This window comes from Terrapene carolina, unplaced genomic scaffold (assembly GCF_002925995.2).
Source record: "Terrapene carolina triunguis isolate 2854851 unplaced genomic scaffold, T_m_triunguis-2.0 Scaffold21, whole genome shotgun sequence".
NCBI lineage: Eukaryota > Metazoa > Chordata > Testudines > Emydidae > Terrapene > Terrapene triunguis.
This window is the reverse complement of record NW_020664372.1, coordinates 5,515,503-5,537,903: the sequence shown is the minus strand read 5'-3', so window position 1 is coordinate 5,537,903 and position 22,401 is coordinate 5,515,503. Positions and strand designations below refer to the sequence as shown.

Sequence of the window (22,401 nt, the reverse complement as noted above, 5' to 3'; positions counted from 1 at the left end):
AAATATGGTCCAAAAAGGACGTGAGACTCCATATAAACGTCCTGGAACTTAAGGCAATTAGGTTGGCCTGCAAAGCATTCCTCTAGCTTTAAAGTATTCTGTCACACAGATCCTTATATACAACACATCTGCAATGTATTATGTAAACAGGCAGAGGGCTGCCCATTCATCACTAAGAGGCAACCAGAAAATGAACATGGTGTCACTTTAATGGGATAACCCCAATTGGTGGTCTTCCAGGGACCAACAAGTTAGCAGTCTTTCTCATCAGTCAATGTGTCACCAATCATAAATGATCTCTGAAGAGCTATGTCCTCTCACTGATGTTTCAGCAGTGGAGAATATCCTCACAGAATTATTTGCCATCAGAGAGAATGCAAAGTTTTGCCTGTGGCTCTGTGGGTGCCTGAGCCTAAGATCCATTCAAGATGAATTTCTCATACCATGCTGTTGAGGTCTTATATACGTTTCTGTCGATGCCCTTGGCACCCTGGGTTATGGGGAAAATCAGACAGAATGCACCTACATTGATCCTGATAGCCAGAATTGTCTCTGTCAATGAGAAGCTAACAGATTTTCTCCATATGTCAGCTCTCTGGCCTTGTATCACTTCAGGACTGTCCAAACAACATCACAGAGCTGGGGACAGATTGGGTCTGGATGTACAATCACTGCACGTAATAGCCTGGATGTTGGCTGGCTAAGGGCTACTAAAGAGACTGTTCATTCCAGGTATAAGAAATCCTCTTAGCAAATCTCTTTTCACTTTGAGGAGAACTATCTGGACAACCCAGGATGACCGTGACCTTTTGAAGGCCCCTTTCCTCAAGATCCTTGACTACCTTCTGCAACTGAAACTCTCTGGCCTCTCCATTAGTTCAATCAAAGTTCACCTTGCAGCAATCTCAGTATGCCACATTCTGGTTCAGTCATGCTTTGTATTCTCCCACCTTTCTGTTTCTAGATTTTTAGAAGGGTTGAATCACACTTAACCCACCAGTTAGGGAGCCCCCTCCCTCTTGGGATCTCAACATTGTCCTTGCAGGTCTCAGGCAGCTGAATTTGAACCCCCTCTGAATGTTCTCTTAACCAGTTTACTCTCCAAATGGCCTTTTTGGTGGGTATCACAACAGCCAGATGTGTCAGTGAACTCCAAGCCTTCATGGCTAATCGTATTGTTTCATCAAAAAGGTGGAGTTAAGACCTCATTCTAAGTTTATTCCCAAAGTTGTTTCACATTTCAATTTAAATCAAGCAATTAGTCTAAAAATTTCTTTCCAAAATCCCATTTTTGTCCAGGAGAGAAAAAAGGCCATACTTTAGATGTTTCTAGGCCCTTGTTATATTCACTAAATAGGACAAAGTCCTTTACATGGCCTCCCATCTTTTTTTGACAGCAAGCTTAGAAGCCAGGTTTGGAAAGGCAGTGTTACAGTCATTAGTTATTTGCAGATAAGACTCCTCAATACCACTTTCTAGATGAGAAACTGATTGCCAGTCACCTAGAGTGGGATCCACACAGATGCATACTCCAAGAACTACAGTTCCTGTAAAATAAATACCTGTTCTTTTTTATATTTACTAATAGTAGTACACTGTTCAATAGTGTTCCTATAGAGAGAGGCAAGAAAGAATGACAAGCAAATGAGAATGGTAGAATGAAATTTGTAAAGATGGAGAAATATTTTACTTTATTTTTGCAGTTGTTTGAATTGGGTCCAGATGGGGGAGATCATGAGACTGATGGGGACCTTCTTGCTGAAACTGATGTCTTGGCGTATGATTGTGCTGCTAGGTAAATCATTTTATTTACTTTCTGTAAAGAGGCTTACTGTCTTGTTAGTTTTGTTTTGGTATGCATTTTGAACATATTTTGAAAGTATGCCAAATAATCTGTGTTGTTAGACTCTCTAACATGTAGTGCTGCATTTATTATCTTCAACAAAAAGAAAGGTAACAGAGTGAAAAGAGCAACCAAAAAACAAAACAAAACCCCAGTTCAGATATTGTAGGGAGACTGAGATATCAAATGGAAAAGTGAAAGCCTTCCCCCTCCCAGACCAACACATTTACTTTTATTTTTCGTTGGGAATGTAGACATTACATTTTGCGTCTATTTGATTAAAAGATAAAGAATATGTTTTAGAGAGCTGAACCAGCTCACCTTCGCTCCGCCTCCACCTCCCCTGAGCTGGGGGCCGCGTCCTGCTTCTCTCCCCTCCCTCCAGTGCTTGCGCCGCCATACAGCTGATTAGTGCAAGCCTGGGAGGGAGGGGTGAGGAGGAGGAATGCGGCGTGCTTGGGGAAGAGGCGGGTCCAGGGCGGGGATTTGGGGAGGGATCCAATGGGGCAGTGAGGGGGAGGGGCTGGGGCGGGGCAAGGGCGGGAATTTGGAGAGGGATCCAATGGGGGAGGGAGGGAGCGGAGTCGGGGCGGGGTGGGCGCGAGCCCCCTCTGCCTGTGCGCTGGAGGGCAAAATATCGGGACAATTCGCATCCGGACCGAACATCGGTCAGTACACGGGACAAACAAGTAAATATCGGGACAGTCCCGATAAAATCGGGACGTCTGGTCACCCTAAAAAGGGGTGTAACCAGGAGGACATATAATTGCAAATAGAAAGTGATCTACAAAAAACTGCTTTGACTGCCTTACTTATTGACAGTGTGAATGAAAAACAACTTTTCTTAAAGTTCAATTTCATGAACTTTCTGAATATAGGCAAGATTCTTTCCTATAACTTGTCCTAGGGTTATTGAAATACTTACTGGATTTAAAACAGTCCACTTCCCATTTAAAAAAAAAAAACAAAAAAAACAGTCACTGGGTAGTAATAGCATCAAATCAAGATAATGAGGTTGTCTAAAAGATAATTAATCTTACATTATATTCTTCAAATAAGAGGGGAGCTACTAATTCCTAAATACTTTCCAAATGTAGGGACTGTCCTACTATGAACAATCAGTTATCCTGCCAATATTTTTCACTTAACCCTCTTGCCCGTTGTGAAGTTTTTTTCCATAAATGTAATTTGAAAAGGTTCCTAGGCTTTTCTCTGGGGTCTGTTGAAGCTATTCGAAAGTACACACAGTTTTCTGTTTCATTTGATATTGACTCAGATTTCGCTTTCTTCATGGAGAGTCGTGTCTAAATAACTGGCTGACTACCTTTCTCACAGTTTAATGTATTTACCTAGACCGTGAATGTCATTCCAAGTCAGTTGGAGTAGCTAGCTTTCTAACCAATGTCCGTTAATGAGATTTGCTAAACTTCCACATGGTCTTTGCACACTTTTACCAAGATATTGTTGCTTTGATTCATCCTTCAGACAAGAAACCAAATTTGGCTCAACAGAGTTACAGAATATTTTTCTGTGTTAGTTGCTCAAACCTGTCCTGCCTCCTAAAATTTTATTTCTCGGTGTATCTCTCTTGCTCTCTCAGCATTTTTCAGAGGTATCTTATTTCTCCATATATTTGAAAGTATCCAAATCGTACAGTTTAAGTAATATTCATCCTGTTTGTTTCTTTCTATCTTTTGCAAACTGTTAAATTTTCATTTTAATAATATCTTAGTTTTTTAGATTTGTGACGGGGCATGCATTATTAGTATTTTAAGAGTAGGTTTATAAATTCCCATTTCTAAATATTCTTTAGAGAAGCACGTTCTTGCTTACCATTCACCTGTCCCACCCTCTCAACGGACTTGAGGTTTTTCTAAACGTTATTCAACAAATTGGCTACTTTGGGAGTATTTTCACTTCCCATTTGAAAGGAATGTGTGACAACATGAACATCTCATGGAGACATTGTTAGTTGCTCCTTGTTGAGTGCAGCTGCTTAAATGTACACCTATGGGAGTTCCTCCAAGGCTTGTTAATCCATTAAAATGTATATTTTCAAAGAAAATCTATTGTAAGTAACTCCCCCTTCTTTATAGTCTAGGAACTTTCCTTAAAGATGTAGAATAATAATAAAAAAGGAAACCCCTACAGCCCTACTGTTTAATTCAGATTTAGCTCTCCAAGCAAAATTTTCTATCACACTTAACATAAGCACCAGTTCACACAATAATGTCTCCCCTACTAGTCTGAGTCATAGGTCCCCAGTTTCCTGTCAGATGTACTTGTGCAACTGATGAGTTGATTGAGGTCCGGGTTCTTTTTCAAGTGCTGGCACCTATGTGTATTACAGATGTGGGTTTGCATGCACATGATGGGTCCAAGTCTGGAAATTCTAACAAGCAGTGTCCCTTGGCCCACACTTACGCAGTAGTTCTTCTTGTGCTCCAGACCAAGGGCAGAAGAGGAGTGGGGGACTTATGCCTCTCCAGTTTCTTCTTACGCTGCATGGCCTGAGTCAGAATCTCTGTTCACAGATTTCCCCAGATTTCTGTCTATAATGTGTTAAATAGATGTTGTAAATAGTTTTACTGAGTCTTGTTAGCTTTTATGGTATAGTTCTTTCCCCATACAGGGGACAATGCCCAGAGTCCCGAGAACATAAGAACGGCCATACTGGGTCAGACCAATGGTCCATCTAGCCCAGTATCCTGTCTTCCAACAGTGGCCAATGCCAGGTGCTTCAAAGGGAATGAACAGAACGGGTAATCATCAAGTGATCCATCCTTTGTTGCCCATTCCCAGCTTCTGGCAAACAGAGGCTAGGGACACCATCGCTGCCCATCCTGACTAATAGCCATTGATGAACCTATCCTCCATGAATTTATCTAGTTCTTTTTTTAACCCTGTTATAGTCTTGGCCTTCACAACATCCCCTGGCAGAGAGTCCCACAGATTGACTGTGCATTGTGTGGGAAAATACTTCTTGTTGGTTTTAAACCTGCTGCCTATTAATTTCGTTTGGTGACCCCTAGTTCTTGTGTTATGAGAAGGAGTAAATAACACTTCCTTATTTACTTTCTCCATACCAGTCATGATTTTATAGACCTCTATCATATCCCCCCTTAGTCATGTCTTTTCCAAGCTGAAGAGTCCCAGTCTTATTAATCTCTCCTCATATGGAAGTTCCATATCCCTAATCAGTTAAGCAGCACCGCTCCAAGCACAAGCTTGGGAGTGGAGGCTACTGCTGCTAAGCCCAAGGACTCCTCATTTAATGGCTTCCCTGGAGAGCAGGCTGCACTCTCATGATCACAAGGACAGATCCCTGTCCAAGTCTTGTCATAAAAGATGGCATCCCTTCCTGATCCCATCCAGGTTGGGTGAGCCTTTGCTCATGGATCGTAAGAGCTTGGGACCTCTGAAAACCCTCAGGCATCGACATCCACTGGCTTTAAGGATATGTCTACATAGCAAAGAAAAACCTGTGGCTGGCCCATGCCACTGACTCAGTCTCGGGCTATGGGGCTGTTTCATTGCTATGTAAACTGCTGGAGCCCAGGTTCTGGGACCCTCACGAGCCCGAGCCTCACGAGCCCGAATTAGCTGGCAAAACCAGCTGCCGATATCTAGTTGCTGTGTAGACATACCATATCAGTCCAGGACCTGACTTCTGTGCAGAACCAGGCACTTCCTTTGAAGAATCACCCAACTGTGAACTCTTGGGACACATTGGAACCATTGGTCCCATTCATCAGAATGCCCCAAACACCGAGACATCTGGACATCTATACTTCACCGGAAGATATCTTCCTTCCTTACTCTCAGTCCCCTCTCTTCTTGGCCCATCCTCCCTAGGGCCATTTCCACAGCAAAGGATGAAACTATTTGATGACACAGAAGACATCTCTTCTCCAGCCCTTGGGCAGATGTCTGCCCTCTGGTACTGACTGCCCCTCCAATAGGGAGAGAGCAATTTTCAGACTGACAAATCATATGTTCCAGCTAGTCACAGTCCTGAAACAATCAAGGAGATCCAGACTCCCTCCTTGCAATTATGCTTTCCACAGGGTCCCCCTGAGCCAATTAACCCCTCCTTTAGCCTACTGGCACCCATGGGACCTGTATGGCAGTTGCCCTGGATCCATCTTTGAGTCACGCCACAGCTCACCTGCTTGGCATCTGTCAGAGTATGAGGTGGAGGATATTGATCCATATCTGCAAGTACTGACTGGAATCTCATCCTTGTTTCTGGATGAAGCAGTTATTCTATTCTCACTGTCTCCACCACTGCTCCATAGACAGTACTAGGAGTTGCTGTGGAGGATAGCCAGTGAACTTGAGATCCCATGGGAGGAGGTCCAGGACCTCTAACTCCAACGTTGCAGCCTGTGTACTCCCTGTTACTGAGGCCATCCGGGAGCCAGCCATAGTGGTCTGGCATACCCTAGTTTCTTTGTACACCCACACCCAGAGGTGCTGAGAGACAATATTTTGTCCTTGATAAGTGAGCCAAATTTCTTTTCTCTCATCCAGTGCCCAACTCCTTGATGGTATAAGCAATCATGAAGAGACCAAGGTCACAACATCAGAAGACCACCCCAGCTGACGAGGGCTCAAAGAGGTTGGACCTTTTGGGAAGAGGGGTTTTTTTCCTCTGCAAGCCTACAATTCTATATTGCTAACTTTCAGGCCTCATTAGCAAAATACGATTTTAACAGTTACTCCAGGCTGCTGGACTTTAAAGACAAGCTTCCCCTGAGGATAGAGTTCAGTTTCAATCCTTCATTGAGGAAGCCAAACCAGTGGGAAAAAATATCCTTATAAGCTACTATGTATGCAGCGGACACAGCATCTAGAAGCATAGCCACTGGCGTAGTTATGAAGCGTAAGTCTTGGCTTCACTCTTCAGGGTTCCCCGCGGAGGTCCAGAACCATACAGTGACCTACTTTTTGAGGAGTCAGATTTGTTTAACAAGAAGACGGATGAGACCCTACACTCTACTCCCTGGGAATTTGTACTCCGACCCTGAAGAGAAAAAACCACAGGCAGGTGTATGAACCAGGCTGCCTCCTCCACAAACATTCTGTCATCAGTGTCCAGTTGAGACTCCTCATAAATGACAGAGAAGTCAGAGGCCTCACTTTTCAGTTCCCTCTGCTGCCATGATGTTTGCCCATTCCCAGCCACCTGCCCAGGACACTCTGATGCTTCTGTTGAGAACTGCCAGCCATTACTGATGACACCCACTTCTTCCCCGCTTATCTTTGGGGGCCATATCTCACTTTTTCCTCCCACAATTGGGACTCTGTCACCACAGACAGTTGGGTTTTAGAAATTATCTATCAAGGTTACTCCATTGAATTTTTCTCCTGCCCTTCCCTACAAACTTTCTTCCCGGCCCCTCTTCAGGGATGATTCTCATGAAGAGATTCTTCAACAAGAGGCAGACTCTCTTTTCCAACGAAGGGCAATAGAGTGAGTGCCACCTCAGTATCATGTGGAGAGGCTTTTATTCCCCTCATTTCTTAATCCCCCCAAAAGACACAGGATAGAGACCCATTTGGGACCTTCATAAATGCAACATCTTTATTCAAAAGTTGAAATTCAGGATGGTTATACTAATATCAATAATCCCACAGGAGGGAATATAGTTTGTGGCTCTCAACCTGAAGGACACCTGTTTTCATGTAGATAGTCATCTGTCCCATAGAAAGTTCCTTTGGTTCATGAAAGGTCAGGAACACTTCCAGTTCAGAGCCCTTCTTTTTTGGATTGGCAAAAGCACCCAGAGTATTTGCTAAAGTTTTCTCTGTGGTGGCAGCCCAGATGAGACGTCAAAGTTGCACAGTTTTCTTCTAATTGGACAATTGGGTCCCAGTAGGTTGTTCCAGCCCTGAGGACAGATCAATGACTTTGTTCCCATTCCATCTTCTAGCAGCCTTGGGTGTCTATGTGAATAAATAAAAGTCCGTTTTAACCTCCAGAGCCACACTGGATTCCCTTTCAGCAAGAGCTTTCCTCCCCACAGAAAGATTTCAGTTTTAATGAGCAATCTAATAACACGGATTACTCGCCAAAGACTTATGGTCAGTGTGCCTTTCTCTCTTGAGTCACATGATCTCATGTACTTGTGACACCATTTGCCAGGCTTCATCTACAATCCCTACAGGCCTGGCTTCTGTCTGTCTGCTCATCAGACAAGGACCACATGAGCACCAGAGTGCTGGTTCCCACCAGGGTCATTGCCTCTCTTGCTTGGTAATCGAACCCGGATCAAGTGAGAGTAGGCATCCTCTTCAGCGCTCCCACCCACAGTGCTACCATAGTAATGGACACATCCCTCCAGGGTTGGGGGGCTTACCTGAATAACTACACTGTACAAGGTACCAGACTCCACAGGAGGCCAGACAGTACATCAACTTGCTGGAACTAAGAGCAGTCTGCAGGGCTGTCTCTCTATTGTTCCAGAGCAGCTATGAGCCATGACTCTCAGGGCAATGTTTTCCTGCTGTAATAGACAACAGACCAATTCAGATATGCATTTCTGCCCACTTCCCTGCTACCATAGGTCTTGAGAATGACTCTGACCTTGTCTTGACGGACCTTTCTCCTAGTACCCAACCTGCCCAGACTATTTTCATTCCCAGACCTTCTGAGAATGTCAGTCAGTCCTCGTATCAGGATCCGTCCCCTTCCCAAATATCCTTACTCAGGAAGGCAGCAAAATCTGACATCCCAATCGAAATCCAGTTCACTTCGTGGTTTGGTGTTTGAATGGACATCAGATCTAGAATACTCCTGCTCAACAGCTGTCCAAGTCATTCTTAATCAAAATAGGAAAGATTCAATCAGGAGTTGCTATGGAGCTAAATTGAAACGTTTCTCTACCTGGGCACAGTCTTCCTCAGACTTTGCTGGTATCCCAGTTGTTTTAGATTATCTCAATGGTTACAGGTACACTAACACATGGTGGTGACAGCTCAGCCAGTGGCGGGACTTTCCACTGCCCCCTAGGCCAGATGAAGGGTTAAAGCGAGATATCCTAACTTTTATAGACTGAAACAAACAATCTGGGATAAGCGATTTACGGATCATCTTACATGTTCCATGACATGTTTGTTACCTCCTCTTGTACTTTTCTCGTGATGTTTCAGATAAAATATCCCTATTCATTACTTTTGTCAAATTATTTTATTGTATGCTAGGTTGGTCTGTTCTAGTGCTGCCCTGCTGGAATGTGTTTACCTATTCAGTGTGTTTTAGCAATGCTAGCAATATTGGTGCTGAGTTCATGTACTAGACACTGGCTTGCAGGCAAGCACCTGCTTTTGACAGGGCCTGACTGTTGCTCATAGCATAACTTATGCTGACTTAGGTTCAGGCATCAGGCCTTGCACCAGGCCCATGCTTGAGGTTCTCTCTACTACATGTACTAGTTCAGACCTCTGCTGCAAATGCTGCAGTGGGAACTGCAGTACTTCCAGCATCTTTGCTGACAACATCCTTCCACCCACCTTCAGTCTGATGCATTGCATACACAGCGGGACCTGCACTTGAAGAAATGGAGGTTGCTTACCTTACAGTAACTAGTCAAGATGTGTGGCCTCTACCTGTATTCCACTACCCGTACTTCTTCCCCTCTGCTTCAGAGCTTATTGGATTTGCAGTAAGAAAAGGAACTGGAGAGGCATCGACCCACACTGCCTCTTCAGCCCTCAGTCTGGAGCACTAGGAGAACGACTGTGCATGTGCAGGCCAAAGTACATTGCTTGTTAGAATTTCCAGACTTGGGCGCATGGCGCTCATGTGTACCCATGTATGGTATATAGATAGGGACCATACTTCTTGGAGATGTGCATTGTGATAGACCCAGGCCAGTTGGGTACAGCAGAGTAGTAGAAGGCAGATATTCTGGCCACTGGTTAAGTTTTCTGTTCCCTGACTGACCAGGGCAGGGGCTGCTCCATTGTAAGGTGGACACATGACTCCAATTAGCCTGCAAAGAGACAGTTGAAGCCGTTAGGCTAATGAGAACACCTGACTCTAATTAACCTGTAGAGTCAGGTGAGGCTGTTAAGCACCTGACTCTAATTTAAGGCCCCTCTGATACTATAAAAGGGCTCACTCCAGTCAAGCCAAAGAGAGCCAGGGAGCCAGAGGAGAGGAAGTCCGGCTGAGGGGCTGGGTAATGAAGACACCCTGAAACCACTGGAAAGGGAGCCCTAAGGTAAGGGTGAAGAAGGCGTTGAGAGAGAGAAGCAGGAGAGCTGTGAGGAAGTGGCCCAGGGAAATGTAGCAACTCTGGCAGTGAAAGGTTGGCTGCCAACAGCTGCTGCCATTAGGGTCTCTGGGCCGGAACCTGGAGTAGAGGGCGGGCCTGGGTTCCCCCCCAACCCGCCACTACAGAAACACCTCCTGGGAAGGAAAAATAGGCCCCTGTCAGGACAGGAGACTCAACTGTTCTTGAATAAGTCCGTAGGGACAACAGAGACTGTGGGAGTTCTCTCACCAACTTCCTTGCTGGCTTATGATGAAAAGAGTTCAGTAGACTGTACCCTGGCCCTAGAGAGAGAAGGGCTATGTGGAGGGTCGCAGTGAGCCTCTCAGACTAGCATAAACCTCCTGGAAGCGCGGGACCCACGGGGACAAGGTCGGAGCTCTGCCACAGCATACTTCACACCTGTTTCTCATGCACATCAAACAACTACACCAACCTGCCATTCATTCGTTACTTCATACCCTCATGACTAAGTCATAAGTACTTTGGCTCATCCCCATTCTTTTTCAATCCGCTGTCTTTAGTCAATCCCTGCTCAATCACCAGTTCATGAACTGATTCCAAAAACATTCCCAACTCAGTCATAACTTCATTCATACACTATTAACCCCATCATCAGATTTATCAGTTTGCTTTTCCTTCTCTTTCCCCTCACCCAATTCATCAGTTCTCTTCACAGCTCCATTAAATCTGTTCCCATACTGTCATGTCTCTTTAAAGTTGTGTAGCTGTCTCAACTCTTTGCCCATTGTTGGGCCACCTCATAGTACATGGTTGCCTCTTCGTGTCTTTCCCTAGTCAGGTCTCAGTTCTTCCTCTCATAACAGGTGTTTCACCTCTGCTTCATTTGCAACATTGCATCCATCCCCTAGATTGTGGAGGGACTGGGGGTTCTGTCCCTCTCCTTTGTCTAGGAAGGGTCCAGGTAAGGAGCCAGATATCTTCTGTTCTCTCTCTGCGTGGAGAGTGGACTTCCAGAACTGGGTGAGTGCAGTTGGCAGCTTTAGAGCAGTACCATTGTCAAGCTGCACATTGTCAAAATACTCTGGGCCTGGCCTCAGCCAGCCAGGAGATGAAGAAGAACCATGTTTTGGTCCAGGAGAGTGGGAAGCCTGGATGAACTGCTGATCATCATTCCTTAGTCCCTATATGCATAAGGTAGGGGGAATCAAGGAGGAGTCAGGAGCTCAGAGGATTCAACAGGTGTCATTGCAGGGGCTTCTTCACTCACTCATCTGCTGAACTGAGGTAGAGTGAGAAAAGGTCCTCTAACAGGCCCAAATTTGTAACACCTTCTCTCTTACCACCTGTCACAGCAGCAGGGCTACATTTAGTTCACATTTCTAAGGTTGTTTTCTAAGGTTAGAAGATGCCTTTAAAAAGGTTAATTAGTTATTCATGGGGGGAGAGATAGCTTAGTGGTTTTAGTATTGGCCTGCTAAACTCAGGGTTGTGAGTTCAATCCTTGAGGGGGCCATTTAGGGATCTGGGGCAAAAATCTGTCTGGGGATTGGTCCTGCTTTGAGCAGCGGGTTGGACTAGATGATCTCCTGAGGTCCCTTCCAACCCTGAGATTCTATGATTCTATGAAATTCTAGTCCCATTGAAGTCCACTGTATTCACTATTAATCCAATCATCAGAATTAAATGGGACCAGGATTTTAACTTGTACATATTTTCTGTGTATTCCGTATTTGTGTATCTTGACATCCTTTCATGTAATGGTCTTATTTCCTTTCATGTGAGTATATTTATATTAACATATTCCTTAGAATTTGTGTGATATCCTGAAATTCTTTATAAAAAGACCTGTTTCCCTGAAATGCTGTAAAGCTGTAGTAAAAATGTGCATTGGCCATGTTCTTTACTATGCATTATTGCAAATAATGTTAATAGTCTGTGTTTTGTTAAACTAACTGCATTCATTAGCCTATCCAGCATTTTAAATCTGTAGTTGATTTTCAGGACATCGGCTATATTTAAGAACAATTCCAAGTTTAGTTTAGTTTAGTGGATCACTGGATGTCCTGGCTTTCTGAAAAAAATAAACAAAAACAAACAAAAAAAACAACCACACTCCACACACCGCCAGCACAATGCATAGTAGTGTAAAGTTGAGAGTGGAAATAGGTAGATATTTCATATTGTTATCATCCTTCTGGTTCATTTGGGTTTAGGATATTTACTTTGGATTGTCTTTTTTCAAGTTGATCGTTGAATTTCATATAATTTAATTTGTAAATTAATGCAGACTTTTTTTTCAAACTTTGCTTCTGTCAGAGAAAAATACGCAATGATGTTTGATGAACCAGTTCTCTTGCAAGCTGGCTGGTGGTATGTAGCCTGGGCACGAGTGTCAGGCCCTAGCAGTGATTGTGGATCTCACGGACAGGCCTCTATTACAACAGATGATGGGTAATTTATTTTTGTGTCTCTTATATATTTGTATGAAAGAAAGCATCTAATATTACTTGAACGAAAGTTGCTTTTTTCTTTCAGCGTTGTTTTCCAGTTTAAGAGTTCCAAGAAATCAAATAATGGTACAGATGTTAATGCAGGACAGATCCCTCAGTTATTATACAGGTAATATTTTCATCCATTTTTGGGTCATGTTGTGGAATCTCTTTTTTTATGGAAGTACTGTAAAGATAAGCCTACAGTGCATGTTAGGGCCATTTTACTGGGTTAGGAAACTGATGTTTGAAAACTTGTGGGAAAATTAAGTTATAGCTGAAAAGACATACAGAAAAGTATGTGTCATACCAAAAGTTATTTCCATCTGGTTTTAAAAGGTTGTGGTGGTGTGTTAAGTATTGAGATTTTGGATTAAAATGTTCGCAATATTTTATCCTTAGTTTAGCTGCTAGTTTTGTGAATATTGGTCTTTTCCCCTAAAACAGTGTATTTTTGTGACAGATTGGAGGTCTTAAATGATTTGGCAGGCTTATTGCTGTAGGCTGTTTCTCAAAAACTACCATACATAATTTCGTACTGCAGTGCTTCTTAGAGAAAATACCCAAATGGTGCTTACACAGGCCTTGACTATGTATTTTTGTACGTAATTGGCATGTAGTTGGGTTTAAAGCTTCTGGGCAAACAGCAGATACTGCAATTTATCACCATTTTGTTCTGAGGTTCACAGAGCTTCAGCTGTAAGTATTTTAGGCCTCAATCATAAGACTTTGCATTTGATTCTGAGAGTTTTGGATTTCTTGGCACACATTCAATGGCCAGTAGACAACAAGAGTTGTCAGTAAAGCTTAAGCCACTCTCACAAACAGTAAGCCACTCTGGATTTTTTTCAGTGTCTTTCAGACTTGTGCCCTGATCCTAATTGGTACCTCTAAGTGCTACCACAAAACAAACAGTAAATATGCATGACAGGAAAATATTGCTTAATTGGGAGTTTTATTGACTGTTGCTTTTCACTTTGTGCATACAACAATGTTAGCTAAGATCAGAGTGTTGTTTGGGGATTTCCTTGGTGTGAGTGAATTAACACCTTAAAGTGTGGTAGGGATAAAAAATGAAATATGGGCTACAAAAATGTTGCTTAGGGCATGTCTGCATGTACAGCAGTGAAGCTGCACTGACGCAGCTGCACTGCTGCAGTGCATCTAGTGAAGACGCTCTATGCTGATGGGAGAGGTCTTCCATCAGCATAATAAAACCACCTCTGCAAATGGCAGAAGCTATGTTGGCAGGAGAGCTTCTCCTGCCATCATAGCACTGTGCACATGATCACTTATGTCGGTATAACTTACGTTTCTTGTGGGGAGGTTTGTTCACACCTCTGAACGACATAAGTCATGCTGACATAAGCTGTACTGTAGAAGTAGCTTTAGGGTTTTTGTGGTTGTGTGAATCTTGCCTACTATTTTACTTTGATTCCAATCTCTCTTGTTCCCTGAAAGGTCAAATGAATGTGACCAATTCAGTTTACATACATGTTCAGTTAGTTCATTTAAAACTAGCAAACGAGTGAAAAGTTTGCAATTCACAAAGATATCGCTGAAGTAAAGACAGGTTTGTTTTTTTTAAATTAGCCTCATCAGCTATGCACTGCACTGTCCTCTGCAAAAGAGAATTTTCCATTTGTGTAACTTTCTTAGGATGTAATATAGTCCCTCGGGTCAGCTGCTACTCTAGATTCACAGTGCTGGGAAGGGCTGTCAAACTTTAAAAAGATATTGAGGCAGCACTGAATAATTTTCTTTGGTTGATATTCTCTTAAGTGTTCCCTGTGTTATATTTTCTCCTCTTCCTAATCACATCATTTTGGGCTTTCTGTTTTGAGGCCCAGCCCTTCTCCTAGCCTTGGAGGTTTCCAAGCCCCCTTTCGCAAACTCAAAGGACTCCAGATCTCCCTTCCCTCTTGTTTTGAGTCTCCTCGGAGTCCTCAGTCTACTCCTCTCCTTATTTTCTTACTGCAATGCTTTCTTTTTGAAATGTTACATGAAATGCTCCATTCAGTGAACTTGCTAGCCAGGAGAGCTTTTGTTAGCCTGTAATTTTCCTGGTTATCTCCTCTTTCAGAAGGCCTTGCATCTCTTTCCGAGCCTTTTTCCATTTCATTATTCATTCAGTAAACCTCTCCTCCCCTCATTTCAGATCCACTTTTTGCCTCAGAAGAGAGAAAGTGTAAGGCAAAGCTCAGACACATTGATCTACCTTTAAAGAATAAAAAAAAAAAGCCTAGGAAGCTTAAAACAACAAAATATCAAGGCTGAAAGCCAAGATTGAAGAAGCTCGCTCTCTATCCTTACAGGAAAGAGAAATTTCCAGCAAAGTTTCAAGATTCAGATGGATACCTATATATAGAGAGAGTAATATTTCTGGAGAGTAAAATTGACAGTTGTATTTCCAATGTCAATTAATTCTATATTTTACTTTATATTACAGAAATAAAAATCTACCTATCCAGGTGCTAGGCACTTTTGAAGCAACTTTTAAAAGTACAGTAATATGGGTGAGTGGCATACCACTGATTTGGTTGACATAATGTACCCTCTCTGCACACATGCATATCATTTGAAAACTTACTATGTTTTCAGTGAGGGTGAGATGTGATGTGGAAATGTCAAGTGGTGCTATTACCATAGAAACGGACATAAACAACAGCATAACATGTTAAAATAACCACTTTGAAATATTTGCATTCGTTTCTGTTAGTTTAATGACTGTATTATTTCAAGACATAAAATTGGATTTCTTTGTGACCTCAAAGCATCACAACAATCTAAAGGGTAAAACAAAATCTAATAATGAATTTGTACAGGTATCATTGAAATGAAGGTGACATTTCTAGTCAATATCATTATCATCTTGTTCATCATTTTTATGTACTCTGTCAATAGTGCATGGGTTACCACAGTCTTCATTGTCTTAGCATGTACACAGTTCTGTGCAGGGAGGATTGTTGTGACTACAGGCACAGTCGAGTGTCCTTAGGGGTCCAGGCAAAAAGGAGATTTTGAAGCTAAGGTACCATTAGGCCCTTGAAGAATACAGGATGTAGTTCATCATCCACATTTTTCCATCCATGTTGCAAGGGTGATCCAATATCTGGTTTACCTCAGCTCAAAGACATCCAAATCTTCGTTTGCTGATACGCTCTTCAAAACTGTCTTCGCATGGGGGGAGTTTGGATAGTGACTTGTTCTTTTTGATGGCTAGATTGAGGTGCAATCAAGTCAGGTCTCTATGGGTCTCCTTTTCTTAATTGCTCTGGTCATACAGCACTGCTACCAACTTCTTTGCCTCAGAAATTGCAGCTTATCCATCTCTCTCCCCCAATTTGACAGGATCTGTGAAGAGGTAAGCTCCTTTTATTTTGACAACATTAAACACAGATTTTTCCCAATAACAAATAGGGATGACAGAGTCACATCCTGTTGTTGTGTATATAGCAAGAGGTATGTTGCAGAAGTCAGGAGTGAGTGTATTACACATTGCATGTGCAGGTTATGAAGTGACGCTTTTCAGTTGTGCTGGTAGCGGTGCCTATTTCAATCCAGGTTATTGGTGGAAAGTAGTGAAGAGCAAGGATCAAAACATCTGTACCATCTGACCTAATTACTGTACATTTGACACCAAGAGACCCAAGAGCCATATTGGCACGTACAGCATGCAGAAACATCCTTGTGTTCACTACCTCTTGAATGCTGTACAAGTCTTGGGCTTCTTCAGCACCTTTACTGATGATGGACTTTGCTACTTCACCATTGAAAAAGCCTCGAGCTAGGAGGAGTGTTTCTGCTGGGTGTGGTTCTGCAATCTCAGGTGCATTGTGAACTATATATTCACAGCGGAATTTTACAAGTGACTGCTTGTTGGGTGCCACGTTTAGAAACTTTTTCAGTGAAGACATAGGAAATCCACCAATCACCTGGTATTTCTTCCATCCAACTTTAGATCTTGTCTGGTGCTGTCTTTCTGCACTTTTCACAGAGTTATTGTTGTCATATCAGTCAGACTTCAATTACAGAATTAGCTTTGTCAAATCCTTTTAGGACCTACATTAAATACTTAGGAGCCAATTCATCAAATATGTGGAATTTGTCTCCCAGCCATTGTTTGTATGACAGCCATAGCATCTCTGATGTACACTGGTTTCTTTGTTGCATGCTCTTAGCTCCTGGATTCTTTCAGCTTGAAAGCTTCTAGCTGATGTCAAAATTCAGCTCTGTCTGTTCTTATCATTGTTCCATCAGCATGGAAGCATGGATCCTATTGGATGACTAAGAACAGTTGCCTTTGAAACATCATCTCTGCATCTTGCTGAAGACAGCGCTCTATGGGAAACAATTTTTGGATTGATAGCTGCTGTGATTGTGCCTCCCTGTTGGACTTAAATTTCATTGTGACCATGTCAGAAAATGTTTTGATGCCAGATTTCTTGACTGGACTGAAGAAGCCATGTGTCTCATCAGAAGCAAGTGCATTTCTCACAAAACTCTCCATTTGTTCTTCACCAACATTTATTTTCACTAGACCCTCTTGTACATCTGATGTTACATCCTGTCCATTAGATATGTTGATTACCACCTCTGGGTGTGATACAGGGTCAAATGGGTTTGTCATATTGTTGATGACATTGTTTGTTTGTAATATGCTCTTCGTCCCTCTTGAATACAGAGGCAAGGAGTTGTTTGTGGATTTTGTCTTCACGAATTCTTGTTAGGACAGTTCTTTCTCTCATAGTTTTTGCATATTCACTCAGGACATGTCTGTGAGGGTCCATCTAACCAGGGCTGACCTTTTTCTTGTCAGTCCTACAATCCCACTGCTGACCTTTTAGAGTCTTTGACAGTTTTCTCTGTTCCCATGTCACTCTTAATTCCACTGAAAGAACCAGGAGTCTCATGCACATCAATTTCCCCAGATTCAAAGACACAATGCCTTTGAATGCACTACTTCAGGGAGATTTAACAGATCAGGAATGTAGATTGGTATCTACCTGTCATAGTTGGGCCTGCTTGCTGTAAAGAAGTATGGCAACATGTCATGCTGTGTGAAGGTGAAGTTTCCAAACACCCTCTTGCTCTGCACAGACATTTAGAAGTAGTATATGCATAACCTGGACAAATTGATCCCAGAACTTGAACATTGGAGACTGGGCATATTACCATGTATAAAGTTCCTCTAGTTGTGTTAGTATATGCTGAGATACAGCATCATCAAGCTCTTTAATGTCGTGTTGTTGTAAGGACTCAATGTCTTCAGACTCAAGTACATTTTTTGTGTCAGCCAATATTTGCCAGACAAATGCTGGAACTATACGAGTATCCCCTCCCAGATCGTACCATGTAACAAACAAAGTTGCAGAGCACTTGGGGCCTCAAATGCTAGAGTCCAGCCATACAGAGCATGGGTTGAATTGCTTCCCAGTAAGTGTTTGATCTGCAGTACAGGCTGCATACACATCAGACTCAACAAGAAAATATAGCAATCCTGCATCTCCCCCAAATTTCCCAATATATACAATAAAGCAGCACAGGGTGTGAAAACCACCCAGGTGAATCATATTGGTACCAAGTTTTTTTCAATTGCTAAGCAGCAGCATACAGCTGCTGCTCCGTGGTCTGAACAGCATGGTACTGTCCTAGAATTGCTGACATTTCAGCATTGTAATATAGACCGTGGCCATGTGAGCTGTTTTGGCATCCACAGTAGGTGCATATGCAAGTGCTGTTTAGGTGCTCTTCTTTGTTGCGAGCTTGTGGTTGAAACCAGTTTAAAATGGAATCACCCGAGTGTGAACCATATCAATGTCATTTGGTATTGGTAGGACATCCCAAGGTGGTAATTCGTAAAAGACACCAGGAGAGATCTTGGATAGTGTTCATCGGTAGGCGACAACAGTTTTTCTCTCATACTTTTTCATGGTGAGTTGGTTCTGGGCATACTCTAGGTTTTTCAAATGCTGCATACTGCATAAAATACTCTGATTGCCTTGGGAGAGTAAGTGACTTTTCTTTCCCATGTTTCAGTGATATTTCCTGTGATGCAGGACTGTATGAAAACTGTTCTTGAAATATTAATCTAGCCATTGAATGGAAGGTATTCTTTCCATCAGTAGTCTCTATGTTGATGTCTATGTTATTTCCTTCATGGACTAGATTTCTACAAGCATGAAGTGGTACAATTCCATTTGGAATGAACACACCTCCCTGGAGTTTTTCTGCCCCAGTTTTTGCAGCACTCACATGCTCATAATTGATGTAGAATCCATGAAGGTGTAGTATGTCAATAAAATTGCAAGACCAAAACCCATGGTAGCAAGTGGTGTGATAATTTTGGATCTGTTAAATGCTATTAACTCTGCAACTGAGTGACACCACCTTTGAACGTCTTCTGAAGGATGATATTCATTGCTGGCTGAATTATGTTTCTTTAGCTGTCAACCACAGGGCAAACTCCTATGATAGAGGTCTATAAAATCTTGACTGCTGTGGAGAAAGTGAAAAAAGAAATGTTGTTTATTCCTTCACATTTGACTTTAGCAAAGCTTTTGATACGGTCTCCCACAGTATTCTTGCCAGCAAGTTAAAGTAGTATGGGCTGGATGAATGGACTATAAGGTGGATAGAAAGCTGGCTAGATCATGGGGCTCAACAGGTAGTGATCAATGGCTCCATGTCTAGTTGGCAGCTGGTATCAAGCGGAGTGCCCCAAGGGTGAGTCTTGGGGCCGTTTTTGTTCAATATCTTCATTAGTGATCTGGAGGATGGCATGGATTGCACCCTCAGCAAGTTTGCAGATGACACTAAACTGGGAGGAGTGGTAGATACACTGGAGGGTAGGGATAGGATACAGAGGGACCTAGACAAATTAGAGGATTGGGCCAAAAGAAATCTGATGAGGTTCAACAAGGGCAAGTGCAGAGTCCTGCACTTAGGACGGAAGAATCCCATGCACTGCTACAGACTAGGGACCGAGTGAGTGGGCAGCAATTCTGCAGAAAAGGACCTAGGGGTTACAGTGGACAAGAAGCTGGATATGAGTCAACAGTGTGCCCTTGTTGCCAAGAAGGCTAACCACATTTTGGGCTGTATAAGTAGGAGCATTGACAGAAGATTGAGGGATGTGATCATTGCCCACTATTCAGCATTGGTGAGGCCTCATCTGGAGTAGTGTGTCCAGTTTTGGGCCCCACACTACAAGAAGAATATGGAAAAATTGGAAAGAGTCCAGCGGAGGGTAACAAAAATGATTAGGGGGCTGGAGCACATGACTTATGAGTTGCAGCTGAGGGAACTGGGTTTATGTAGTCTTCAGAAGAGAAGAATGAGGGGGGATTTGATAGCTGCTTTCAACTACCTGAAGGGGGGGGAGGGGGTTCCAAAGAGGATGGATCTAGACTGTTCTCAGTGGTAGCAGATAAGAGAACAAGGAGTAATGGTCTCAGGCTGCAGTGGGGGAGGTTTAGGTTGGATATTAGGAAAAACTTTTTCACGGGGTGGGGGAGTGAAGCACTGGAATGGGTTACCTAGGGAGGTGGTGGAATCTCCTTCCTTAAAGGTTTTTAAGGTCAGGCTTGACAAAGCCCTGGCTGGGATGATTTAGTTGGTGGTTGGTCCTGGTTTGAGCAGGGGTTGGACTAGATGACCTCCTGAGGTCCCTTCCAACCCTGATATTCTATGATGACACAAGAATCAGGGGTCACCCAGTGAAATTAATAGGCAGCAGGTTTAAAACAAAACAAAGTCCTTCACACAATGCACGGTCATCCTGTGGAACTCCTTGTCAGGGGATGTTGTGAAGGCCAAAGCTATAACTGGGTTCAAAAAATAACTAGATAAGTTCCTGGAAGAAAGGTTCATCAATGGTTATTAGGTATGGGTAAAGATGCAGCCCCATGCTCTGGATGTCCTTAGCCTCTGATTGCAAGAATCTGGGAGTGGACGACGGGGATCACTTGATGATTGCCTGTTCTATTAATTCCCTCTGAAACACCTGGCATTTTATATTTTTGGCGCAGAATTCCCTCACGAGTAACGTGTCACTTTTGTACTGAACCAAAGAAAGAAAATAGATGGAATCAGATCAAAGAGCATCATGGGCGGATGAGGGGTGGATCTGACCCAGCACCGGCCAAGATGTCCCCAGCCTCCCCAGTGATTTACCTCTCTGGTGGTTGCTCCAGGCACCTGAAACGCCATGCCCACACTGCTGGGGAGGGGCATGTGACTGCTTTTGTGACTTCACTTTGCTTCCCTGACAGACAGTCATTTTTCTGCAGGGAAGTAAAGAGGTCTGCCGCGGCATGAATTCTGTGCATGGGCAGCTATGCAGAATTCCCCCAGGAGTAATATGCACTAAATTTGACTTGCTTGTGTATTTCTGAAAGCAGCCCCTGTGATAGTATTTATGGCACATCATCTAAACTAGAAAACTTATTTGGTAGCCACCAGTACAGTTAATCTTTCCGGGCTTCTGCCTGCATCACAGAATTCTGTCCAGCACTGGTGGCTTTTGACAATTTTGCATTCTTTTGTTTTTGACAAATTACACATTTTTCAAAGTTTATGGAGAATCTTTTTCTCTCTGATGTAAGCTTTAAGGGGCTTGTATTTTCCATGTCATCATATACTGTAACGTCGCTGAAGAGATAAAATTCCCAAAATATATTGTTAGAATTACCGCCACCACTACCGCCATTGTTCATTTTTACAGATGTGCTAAATGAGATATAAATTAGATCTATATGTTTTTCTCAAAATTGCCATTTTTGTTTAGTGAACACTTTGATGGAAGCGCAATATGAAGCTGTGTATTGTAATCTCTAACACAGGGGTGGGCAAACTTTTTGGCCTGAGGGCCACATCGGGGCTCCGAAACTGTATAGAGGGCCGGGTAGGGAAGGCTGTGCCTCCCCAAACAGCCTGGCCTCTTCCCCCTCCCACTTCCCACCCCCTGACTGCCTCCCTCAGAACCCCTGACCCATCCAACCCCCCCTGCTCCTTGTCCCCTGACCCTAACTTCCCCCCCAGGACCCCACCCTCTATCCAACCGCCCCTTGCTCCCTGTCCCCTGACTGCCTCCCAGGACCCCCTGCCCCTTATCCAACTACCTCCCCCCGTTACCATGCCGCTCAGAGCACCAGGACTGGCAGCCGCGCCGCCCGGCTGGAGCCAGCCATGCTGCCGCGCAGTCTAGAACACCGGGGCAGGCCGGCGGCTCTTGCAGCTGTGCTGCCCGGCAGGAGCTTGCAGCTCCGCCTCCCAGAGTGCTGGCGGCACGGTAAGCTGAGGCTGCGGGGGAGGGGGGATAGCAAGGGAGAGGGTGGGGGATAGCCTCCCCTGCCGGGAGCTCCAGGGCCGGGCAGAACGGTCCCGTGGGCCTCAGTTTGCCCACCTCTGCTCTAACACTAATGCTACCCTATGCATAAATGCCACTGAATTAAAAAGCTGGTTTCTGAAATATTTCAAAGGCCAGCACTTGCATGCACGGGCAATTACAAATTAAAACCTTCTACCAGGCAGACTGGATGTACAAAAGCTTACAAATGAAGAAGCATTACATTAGGAATTCATTCTTAATAACACCAGCAGTGCCCATTTGTTCTGGGTCAGGAGATAAGTGGAAAATAACCAAATGGAGTCAGATTAGTTCACCCTGTCTATAAATACCAGCATTTTTTTTTTTTTGCCCTGCTCTGCTTAGTAACGTGGGCTTTGCAGTACATCGTGTAGGTCAACAGATTGGATTTATTTTGGACTGAGTGGTGCGAGTAAAGGGGAGTAAATCCAGAGTGGAGAGAGGGGCTTTCACAGA

The 22,401-nt window shown here is 43.4% G+C and overlaps 1 protein-coding gene across 1 annotated transcript in view; it reads left to right on the top strand.

The window, feature by feature from the left end:
- Positions 1 to 22,401, top strand: part of MYCBP2 (MYC binding protein 2) — a 407,094-nt gene that overhangs the window by 168,915 nt on the left and 215,778 nt on the right. Inside the window, exons 27-29 of the mRNA XM_026662219.1 lie at positions 1,704 to 1,795; positions 12,403 to 12,537; positions 12,622 to 12,705. Coding sequence (XP_026518004.1) covers positions 1,704 to 1,795; positions 12,403 to 12,537; positions 12,622 to 12,705 — 311 coding nt within the window. The remainder of the gene's footprint in view (positions 1 to 1,703; positions 1,796 to 12,402; positions 12,538 to 12,621; positions 12,706 to 22,401) is intronic.